This window comes from Lagopus leucura, unplaced genomic scaffold, assembly GCF_019238085.1.
Source record: "Lagopus leucura isolate 7727_CA_CO unplaced genomic scaffold, USGS_WTPT01 Super-Scaffold_100002, whole genome shotgun sequence".
NCBI lineage: Eukaryota > Metazoa > Chordata > Aves > Galliformes > Phasianidae > Lagopus > Lagopus leucura.
Window position 1 is genome coordinate 87,329,360 of NW_024962263.1, and position 11,313 is coordinate 87,340,672.

The 11,313-nt window shown below is 40.0% G+C and overlaps 1 protein-coding gene across 11 annotated transcripts in view; it reads right to left on the minus strand.

The window, feature by feature from the left end:
• PTK2 (protein tyrosine kinase 2) overlaps positions 1-11,313 on the minus strand; it is a 193,617-nt gene that overhangs the window by 29,926 nt on the left and 152,378 nt on the right. For all 11 annotated transcript variants that reach the window (XM_042868922.1, XM_042868920.1, XM_042868921.1 and 8 more), the window contains 5 exons: positions 8,531-8,631; positions 6,864-6,979; positions 5,296-5,396; positions 3,134-3,223; positions 1,328-1,532 (listed from right to left, as the gene is read on the minus strand). In XM_042868922.1, the coding sequence (XP_042724856.1) occupies positions 1,328-1,532; positions 3,134-3,223; positions 5,296-5,396; positions 6,864-6,979; positions 8,531-8,631 (613 nt within the window). The remainder of the gene's footprint in view (positions 1-1,327; positions 1,533-3,133; positions 3,224-5,295; positions 5,397-6,863; positions 6,980-8,530; positions 8,632-11,313) is intronic.

Here is an 11,313-nt window from a genome sequence, read left to right on the forward strand (position 1 = left end):
AGTTATCGCTACTTTGTCTGACTGCAAACTAAAAAGAGTATAAAAAAAAAAAAAAAAAAATGAACTGTGACCGAGTACCCAAACCATACTATTGTATCCTATCTTCTCCCTGTAGTCCCTACCCAGCGGCCTATCACTCCTTCCTGTATAGTCAACTCTACACAGTCAGTTCCTTCTGAGAAGGGCTACGTCCTTCTCTAGCTATGTAAATTATTTGGCTACAGATGAGCTCCCAGTTACACACAAAAACTTAAGAAAGAGGAAAAAAACAGAAAATGCAGGTTCAGCTTAGGGCAGCTTATCCAGACAGGCACTCTGAAACAACACTATAAGCACAGTGAAATTGCCTCTCATTGTAACAACTTGTGAATTTTCTTCGAACACAAACATCCAGTGAGAGCATGCAAGATGTTATGAACACAAGTGAAACAAGATGTAAGATAAAACTTAAGAACCCGGCAATGAATCACCACAAATTCAAGAGTGGATTTACAGCTGCACAATACCCACATATTGTTTGAGGCTTATGTTGTCTCAGTAAAACAAATACTGAACGCTTAGAATACCACAAAAGTGGTCATAAATATTAAATATGTCTGTACAATATCTCGGTAATGCTTCAAAGTTTAAATATCACCCCTACACCTTGTCTGGAGAAATGAATATACAGGCACTGAAATAAATCATTGTGAATAAACTAAGAGCGTGAATTCAGACTGGTGTCAAAATCATGTACTCAGACTCACTGCAAGATAAATTGTAAGGCAGTCCATCCCCCGCAAAATAACTTCTAGCTAATTACAATGCATTTCTTGCAACTGCACAACTGTGCAAACAGATGCTTGCTGTGTGCTACCTGTGTTACAAAGTGACTTTCAGCAACACCTCCTCCAAATCTTGTTTGTTCTACTGAAAACGCTCAGACACCTAATTCAAGGCATCTACTCTGAAACTGGACGACTGGTTTACTTATGAAAGAATTGCATTTTACCCCAGAACTGTTCACTGCACGTTTGCCTAGGTAAAAACAACTCTAAATCCCTTCTACCATTGTGCTGGAAAATTGTAGCTAAAACTATAAACAAACATGGAGTTCTTTCTGGCAGAGAAACACGACTGATGTTTCCAACCATATGAATTCACTCCCTAATTTAATTTACTCCAACAGATAAGGTCTGTATTTCCAGAAAAAGTACCAATAACCTGGCTTTCTGATGTTAAAACTTAACACACTCATTTTTAATAGAAAGAAAGTACTGTAATGGAAGACAAAGCAAAAACAAGTATTTCTGAGCAAGGAAATGACCGTTCAGAAGAATAACCCTACCTCAGTTGTGCTTTCAGTTCAGTAAACCTGGGTCGTCTACTAGGGTCGTATGCCCAGCACTTGGTCATAAGGCTGTAGAGGGTGGGAGGGCAGTTTGGAGGCATGGGCAGCCGCTCACCGTTCTCAATCCGACCAATAACATCGTTATTTTTCACTCCCTGGAAGGGCTTCACCCCATGCATCAGGATCTCCCACATACACACACCTACAAAATACACAACAAAATTCATTTTGCCTGTGTGAGCAAAGAAAACCTGTTAAAATAAAAGAAAGCAATCCCTTCCCCCACCCCCAGCACACAAAGTCTTCATTTTAAGAGTGCAGATTCAATAAGAACGGTGACTTAAATAAAGGACAAAAGCCTTCTTTCAGAGCTGTTATGTTCAGCTATACTACATGTTAGAAATGTATCAGTTCCCACAGCAGCTGGCTGGATTTCCACAGCCAAACAACATGATTTCTTCAAAAAAACAGAGCCACACAATCGACCCCTACTTACCAGCTGAGAGCAGAAGGGAGAGATGTGCAGTAAGATTACATATGCACTACCAGCCAGAACCGCTGGTGAAGAAGCACAACACTCAGCTGGCGCACAGCAGCCTGGTTTCACATTTAGATACATTCTACCTATTGTAAATCAGAATGGTTGCTCATATTCAAATCTACTCTATTTTTTTTTGTTAACGATGTAGAATGAGCCGTATTTGCTCTTCCTCTGACTCGCTGCACCCGGCTTGTTCAGACTCGTAGGAGCATTTTCACTTTGAGGGTGATTCAGCCCTGGCATTGATCCAATTTTTTTGTTTTGTTTTGTGCTGAAACCATGCAATAAAACGGCTTCTGTTGAAACTACGTTAAAAGCACAAAGAGAAAAACCATCTGTTGGTTTACTATCAGCCAGTATGTTTCAAAGGCTTAATTCTTCTAACTGGGACTGTGCTAGAGCTTTCTGCATATTACTATAAAAATCACATACCCTCTGCTTACGAGCACTCATATTTCAATTTGCAAAGTGAGTGAACCCTTACTCATCTGTTCTGTTCTTATTTAATGTCTCGTCTTTGTTCCTCCGCACAGCCTATGTTTGTTTTGTCTGTCCACACAAGCAGTAAGCTCTAGCTTGAGCACAGGTGATCATATTCATATAAAAGCTTTCAAATTTAATAAAGAAAGATCAAGGTTTCAGGATACTTCCATTGACCCGTATTTTTCTTTCAGCTTCCGGTCATATTTTCTGAGTGCCACGAGATATGGCTTAGTAGCTTAGTGGGTAGTAATTGTGATGGGAGGACAGTTGGACTGGATGATCTTGTTGGCCCCTTCCAACCCTGTGATTCTATGATTGCAAGCTATGAGGAGCTATCAAAGATAAACTAAATGGGAATTTAGCATTAAAGAGCTGGAAATAGGACAAGATGTAGGCTGATCTAGAGCTTATGAAAACAGCAGAAAAAAAAATAAATCAAGAAAATAGGAGGTGAAAATATAAAGCAAACTGAAAATAAACATGGTATTACGAAAAGAAATAAGAGGAAAAAACAAAAGTAAAAAAAAAAAAAGGGTCTCCATTATGACCTTCCTTTCTGTCAGTTTCTTACTAGAGATGAAAAAGCACTCGCAACTTCAGGCTTACTGAGAAGAAGAAAAACACAGAGACAAAAAAGATGCTGGAAGAAACTGGAATTTTAGAAAGAACAGTAAAAATACAGAGGAATATCTGGAAATTATTAATCTCACAGCGATAAAAATGAAGCATCAAACATTTCCATAGGACACTACAAACCCCACCCTTTGGTATTCACCTACCAAACATCCACACATCACTTGCTGAGGTAAAGCGTCGGAAGTTGATTGACTCTGGAGCCATCCATTTGATAGGTAACTTTCCTTTGGAAGCTACAAGAAGACAAGAAGGCAGGCCATTATTCCTACTGCTGTGCTCAGACATAGACTTTGTTCTCAGGGAAATCATTTAAAGGCCAAACTCATCTCCACTCAATAACTATCAGATTTTGTACATGAGATTTCTGCACCATCTGACCAGTTCTGCAGGTCATCATCTAGAAAGAGGGCAAAAGAGCAGCACTTGACATAAATATACGGACTGATTAAGATCCTTCTAATTTTAAGTCAATTCTTATTTTCAGATGCAGATGACATCAAGTTGGGAGGAAGTGTTCATTTGCCTGAGAAAGGCCCTACAGAGGGATCTGGACAGGCTGGATTGATAGGTTTAGACCAACTGTATGAGTTTTAACAAAATTAAGTGCTGGTCACAACAACCCCACACATCACTACAGGCTTGGGGCAGAGTGGCTGGAAAGCTGTATGGAAGAAAGGGATCTGAGAGTGTTAGTTGACAGCCAGCTGAACATGAGCCAGCAGCGTGCCCAGGTGGCCAAGAAGGTCAACGGTGTCCTGGCTTGTATCAGAAATAGTGCAGCCAGCAGGAGCAGGGAGGTGATCATCCCACTATACTCAGCACTGATGATGCCATACCTCAATACTGTGTTTAGTTTTGGGCCCCTCACTGTAAGAGACATTGAGGCTCCAGAGCGTGTCCAAAGAAGGGCAATGAAACTGTGAGGGATCTGGAGCACAAGTCTTATAAGAAGTGACCAAAGGAATTGGGATTGTTTAGACTGGAGACAAGGAGGCTCAGGGGACACCTTACTGCTCTCTACAACTCCCCGAAAGGAGGTTTTGGCGGGATGGGGATTGGCCTCTTCTCCTGGGTAACAGTGATAGAACAAGACCTAATAGACTTAAATTGCAGAAGGGGAGGTTCAGGTCAAATATTTGGACAAATTTCATCTCAAAAGTCATGCAATCGGGCATTGCAACAGGCTGCCCAGGGAGGTGTTGGAGGACACCATTCCTTGAGGTGTTCAAGAAGAAGGTACATGGCACTGAGGGACACGCTACAATGGTCATGGTGGTGATAGGTTGATGGCTGGTGATCTTAGTGGTCTTTTCCAAACTTAATGGTTCTACGATTCTATGTAACTACTGCAGTTCAGAATGCACCACTACTCAATTTGAAACTGACATGAAATTCTCAGTTACACAGCAGGTATTTTTAAACGGTTTACTTGGGTAGCTTGTTTGGCCTTACAAAACAGAAACAAAAAAACCTCCCAAGAACAGAACAAAATAAAATAGTCGCCAAAGCCTTTCAAAAATATCATGACAAAAATGTTCTTCATCTTCTCTCAGCATTGAAAATTCTAAGTAGCTCACAGTGATATAAGACAAAAGAAATGCAGAAACATGCTGAAGCATACGGGGACAGATAAAGGATGTTTTAAAATACATGACTGTTATTTACACATTTATTAAAGATTCAACTTGTGAAGAGTTACATATTATGAAGCGGATGTAAAACACGACTGCTTGCCACCATACACGCCATCTCTGTTCTGTACCTCCATCTATCAGGCACTGATGTACATCTCACAGCTGCTGGAGCTGCTTAAGCTCAATCTTCCATGCAAAATGGAAAAAAATGTAGTTACGTGCGTTCTTTTGTACTGAATTTTGCCAGTTGAGTGGCATTTGGGGGTATGCAGCATAAAATGACAATGCAAATTCCAACACCTGTTGGCAGTGTTGAAATCACTGCAGCATACTTAGGTTAATACATTACTATTACCTCAGACAGGCCTCAAATGTGGACAACCTTCTAAAAACCATGAAGAAAAATATGAAATAACAAAATTTTACCCAGAAATGTATTTCTAATTTTGCAAGTTAAATTAGACTCTGTGATTCCTTTTTTTTTTTTTTTGATGCACAGGTGTAGGAATTTACTGCCATCTTTTCAATTCTTGAACACTTCATCATTTTACAAAAAAAAAAACAACCCGAACAACTGCTAGACCAAGAAAACCTGGTCAATTCCTTTCGACAATTAACTCAGCACAGTGAAAAGCAGTGCCTTGTAAGATGCACCCAGAGTGCCAACTTACCTTTATAGTAAGTACTGTCTTCCATGTATCGGGATAAGCCAAAGTCACCCAATTTCACACAGTCAGTGGCAGATACCAGCACGTTTCTAGCAGCAATATCTCTGCCAAATAGAGGAGATGCTATTTATAGTTGTTTAGAAACTTATGCTGATAAAATACCATTCGAAAAATATTATTAAAGCCCAGAAATATCAATCTCCTTTGAAAGGACCAAATCACTCTTCCAGTCACAGTTTGGGTGCTCATACACAGAATAAAAAGAGGACTATTACATGTTTGCCTACTGATTCTGAAAAGCTTGGAGAAATACTCTGGTATATTTCATCCTTTCAAGCAAAAAATGTCATTCTAAGGTGTAACTGTCAGTGGTGTAACTCTCAGTGTCAGAGGAAAAAGTTTTAGTTTTGGCAGTTCAAATTAATGGAAAGAATTTGTCAAATTAATGGAAAGAATCTGTCCTCTGCCACTGGAAAGGTGTGGAAATGCTTTAACATCTCTGTCCTGTAAGAAGCTTCTTGAGGAGCCCAGTTTTAGTGGTACTGAAGTGCTTCCAATAAGTGCATATTCTTTTCCTGCAGCATCCTAGGTGAGAGAAGCAGCCTTATTTATTTGTTGATTCTGGATTCTGGCAGGCTGACAGACCTAAATTTGAGCAGCAACCTGAAGTGATCCACTTCTTCCCATTTCAGCACAATGCAATTAAGTTGTCTTTCAGAATTTTACTGCTAGAGTTAAAATGAGCAGCGACTTGGCCAAAATTCAAATATCTGTGACAACTGTAAGGGTCTGTTATTTACAATGCTGCTACATTCATGTAAGCATACACAAATATCCAATATGCATACACACATATACATGTTCAACGTATGCTACATTTCGTTTGCACTTAAATATTTAAACACAGGCAAAATGTTCAAGTTCCAAATGCTGCATGATAATCTTAATTTTGTCAACTGTTAATTGCATACAATACAGGGATAAATTCATCTTTTCTCCCTAGGGAGGAATTCAAAGGTAATAAAGATTTGAAACACACGAACATAGAAATATAGGTTCACTTTTTAGCTAAGCAAGCAGTTTTATGTTATAAACATTTTATTCCCCTTGTTCTTTGCTTAAGAAGCCAGCTGCCCCTTGTTTTACTTCTCTGTGTTTGGAAGATGACAGCTGACAAGCAGTTTGAGAAAATGTTGTAACCACAATGCAACAACTCAGATGGAATTTATTCCTCTGATTAAAATGAGGCACTATCTCCAAGTCAATCTAGGAGTGAGCCAGCAGGTGTCACTCTTGAAAAGGGGGTTACTTTGCTATCAGTCTCAAAAAAGCTGTACTAACGTGAAGACGGACACAAAACATGAACGTAGTGCTGCTATTCATCATAAGCCAAGAAAAATAAACAGGAAAGTTAAGCTTAAAACATAAAACTATACATATCTTAAGCATGCATCTTCACTCAAGCAAACACATCCAGCACCCACAATACTCCCAACCAGCAGTCTGGTGATCTTGCACATTCATTCCCTGATGTTTCAACCAGCCACACACACATAGACATAAAGTCTTACCTATGTACAAATCTTTTGCTCTCTAAGTAAGCAAGTGCTGTGCTAAGCTGGTAAGCGTAGAGGATCAGGGAGGCCAGGTCCAAGCTGAATTTTCTTACTTGCAAAAACGATCTCAACTTTTTGCATAAAGAAGAAAAAAATGGCAGTGGTCAGGATGAAAGATAACAGATTCAAACAGGCTGCATCTCAAACTGCCGAGTTTACAGAAGTGTCAACAGGTCTGCCTATGTTTCAGACTGCATGAGAACAGAAAACCATTGGCTATGAAAAACCATAATTCTGCACAAAAACCAAGCAACTTTTTCTGCATGAAAAATGTTACCTAAACCAAGTAAGCTTTTTTCCATTGCATTCAGGCTCCTTCTGGAGGCTGAGTGCATGTGCTACTGCTGTTCTAGAGACACCTGGTCCTATGAGCTCACCCACTAAGTGTGCTTATTTTTTTCTTAAGTGACTTCAGAGAACAGCAGTGCACAGCAAATCAGAATACAGATAACAGCTGTATTGTTTGAGAAGAATGCATTTCTACCTTTGAATTTGCTAACATATATGCACTTCCCTCAGAGCACCTGCTATCAATGTAGAAATTTTATAAACTACATTCCCAGTTAAATGCAGTTAGGATCTAATAGAAAGTGGCACTAAATGCTGTGTATAAATTAAAACAAAGATTTGAAAAGTAATTTGGACAACAGAAAATAGATTTATGATCTCGTGAGAAAATGACTCCTCTATGGGTTTCTCCTGTCTCTCCTGTTTTGCCTGGTTTTTTTTTGTTTGGTTTTTGTTTGTTTGTTTTGTTTTTAACAATGAATTGCAGGATGGCAATCAAAATGACAGTCTTACAGCATGAAATATATGAAATATTACTTCAGTTCACATTTTCAGATATGTACAAAGGAAATAAATCGATTTTAAAATCTGAGATCTAGTTTGGTATAAACCATTCACCCAAATGACATGAGAATGAGGAAAGCCACCTAATGAGGGTCTCTGTACAGGAGAAGAAATATGATAAATTCACTGTTCCAAGGGACAAAGAACAGTTTTTTTACTCAGGAAAGCTTCCAAAAAGTAAAAAATAATAGTTTGTAACTACTGTCAGTAAGATGTCATGAGCCACGTTAGTCTATGAACAGCAAACCCACTCATTTTCATGTGTCAAGTTCAGTCTTCCAGGAGCAACTCTTCAAGACTGGGCAAGTAATTTGGATGGCTTTATGCCCCCACTTCTACCTTTCCCACAGACTCTCTCTGTATTGCCTCCTTCAATTGCTGCCTTCACAACACAAGCCTCTTTTGCCACCTTAAAGGAACAAAGGAGGCATCACGTAATAATTTCCCTTCCAGAACACAAGTTTGCAAATGCTGTTTAATTGGTATCTCACTATCATGATCTGACTTGACACAGGTCATGCTCTCACCCTGCAAAAACAACCAAAGTTCTTCTGAAAACTATGACTGAATCACTTCGGTATGAGCTGATGCAGATCCCTTAGTGGAGGAGTTAGGTCAAATTTTGCCATTCCTGTGTCTGAGGCCATAATTCTAAGACAAGTATGATATCATGTCTGTCGAGTCTGCCTTTGCCTTAGTGCAGATAAGTGATTTTTTCAGTGTTTGCAAAGCCAGACAAGAGTCCAAAGACACATGAGAATTTTTCGTACCTCTCCAAGCGTACAGAGCTCCATGATTATCCACACTGGGTTTTCTGTAATAACTCCAATGAGCTTCACAATGTGAGGATGATCAAATTGGCGCATTGTTACTAAAAGGAGAAAAAACAAGACTGTATGCTACAGAAAATTTGGCGTTTGTAAGCAATAAAGAAGTTCTACCCTGACTGAGCATAACAAGGGCATGTTGACCTATCAATTCAGTGTATGACCTCTTAACCTGTGTTTTTCCACTGGAAGAAGAGGAGGAAGGATAAAACTGAGTAATTCAATGGCTGAAAAAATGTACGTCAGTTTCTGACACAGACACACAACCTCACGTAACGACTATGCTCGCGTCTGACCTTATTTTCTATGGGCTTAATTAACTTTTCAGTCTCAGCAATGCAGTCAGTAGATTTCATGCACTAAGACATAGAAATGCTTATTAACATTCTGGGAAGGTATGTTTGTTAGGTTAAAAGAAATATCAGTCCTCTGATTGTGTTTTCATCTCCCAACATGCATATGATGAGCATTATTAATTTGATTTTACAGTACTCTCTCTTTTGTATTTACAATGTATAGTGTCAACAGAAATACACAACAATTACTGAACTGGCAAGTCTGCTTTAGTTCACATATGATTTTAGAAGAATAATCCCCTTCCCTCCATAATGTGGCTTTTTATAAATTGTAAACTAGAACAGTAGGCACCTTTTCTATTCTAAAGAGCTCTGAATTCTACTTCTGCACTCTAGTTCACAGCAGTTTTATAACCAATACACCCTGCAATGCTAAGCATCCCAAGAGAAATTCTTGGATAATGCTACTTGTATGACTTAATCTTGTAATAGTTCACTACCATATTTTACTGCACAGAAACTTAAATGGGCCAACTTAAGAACATACTCTTTAAAATATTCATGTGTTATGAAAACTACAGGAAATCAATAAAACAAACAACCCTATCAATATGTAGCTCAAAACATTAATGAAAAGGAATGAAGAATGAATGGTGACATATGAACTGGCCAAGAAAAACTGGTAAAACACTACATAGAATGGAACTCGATTCCTAAATCACTGACTTCACTCCCCAGACATCTGTACAGGCTGGAAGGAGTGGTCCTTGAGAGCAGCCCTGTGGAGAAGGACCTGGGGGTCTTGATAGATGAAAAACTTAACGTGAGCCAGCAGTGTGCTCTTGCGGCTCGAAGGGCAAATGGTGTCCTGGGCTCCATCAGAAGAGGGGTGGCCAGCAGGGACAGGGAGGTGATTGTCCCTCTCTACTCTGCTCTTGTGAGGCCCCATCTGCAGTACTGTGTCCAAGTGTGGAGCCCGCAGTACAAAAAAGACAGAGAGCTATTGGAGAGGGTCCAGAGGAGAGCCACAAAGATGATCAGGAGACTGGAGCACCTCCCCTATGAAAACAGGCTGAGGGAGCTGGGCTTGTTCAGCATGGAGAAAAGAAGGCTGCGGGCTGACCTCATTGCAGCCTTTCAATACCTGAAGGGAGCCTATAAACAGGAGGGGAATCAACTCCTTGAAAGGGTTGATAACTGCAGGACAGGAGGAAATGGTTTTAAGTTGAGGGAGGGGAGATTTAGGTTGGATGTCAGGGGGAAGTTCTTTACAGAGAGAGTGGTGAGGTGCTGGAACAGGCTGCCCAGACAGGCTGTGGATGCCCCATCCCTGGAGGTGTTCAAGGCCAGGTTGGATGGGGCCCTGGGCAGCCTGGTCTGGTATTAAATGGGGAGGTTGGTGGCCCTGCATGTGGCACGGGGTTGGAGCTTCATGATCCTTGAGGTCCCTTCCAATCCTGGCCATTCTGTGATTCTGTCTCTGACTTCCCCTCATCCCTTTGAAAGTAAAGGGCATTTCAGAGTGCATACATTATGAAAAAGTATATACTGCTAAACCAGTTTTCCTGAACCTGGATGAGAAGTAATGGCACACTATTAAAATTTCTTCTCAGAAACAGTGGTAACATATTGGCACAGCCTACTCAGGGAAGTGGTGGAGCCGTCGTCACTGGAGGTGTTCAAGAAACAGGCAGATGTGGCACTGAGGGCCATGGCTCAGTGCTGTGGTGGGGTGGGTTGACAGCTGGACTAGATGACCTTAGAGGTCTTGTCCAACACTAATGATTCTATGATTGCACTTCTAAAATCCTGGTAAATAAAGTGTATATTAAAAACAAAACACCCATTACTTATCTTCAGAGTTCTCTTATACTGGCCTAACTCAATTAAATATACATTTCTTCACTGATGTAAAATGAAGCAGGAATACAGTTATGATTACTAAATCAATGGAGAAGGAATTAGCACAAGTATTTTGATACTTCATATGGCCTTACCAGTTTTAAACATATTTCATTGCTGGAAAGTATCCTCCAGAGACTAATTTTATCCGTGTTACCTGACAAACTCAAAAATTCATTTTGCCATCCAGCTTCAAAAGGTATGAGGAAGATCCAGCTTCCAACAGGACTGAATAACTTGTGAAAAGGAGTAATTTACAAAAAAAAAGTGGAAGATGAATAAAAATCTACAAATCCCATGCAGTTTGTACGGCAGCATATACAAATGCCTCAATGGTAACACACTACTATGCAAGAGCAGACAGGACTGAAGAAACAAACGTTACTCACGGAAATGTCTTTTTCCACACGGAATTACAGAATCACTAATGTTGGAAAAGATGATCTTACCTAGTCCAACTGTCAACCCATTACCATCATGCCTACCAAACCATGTCCCCAAGTGCCACCCCTATCACAGACACTGACT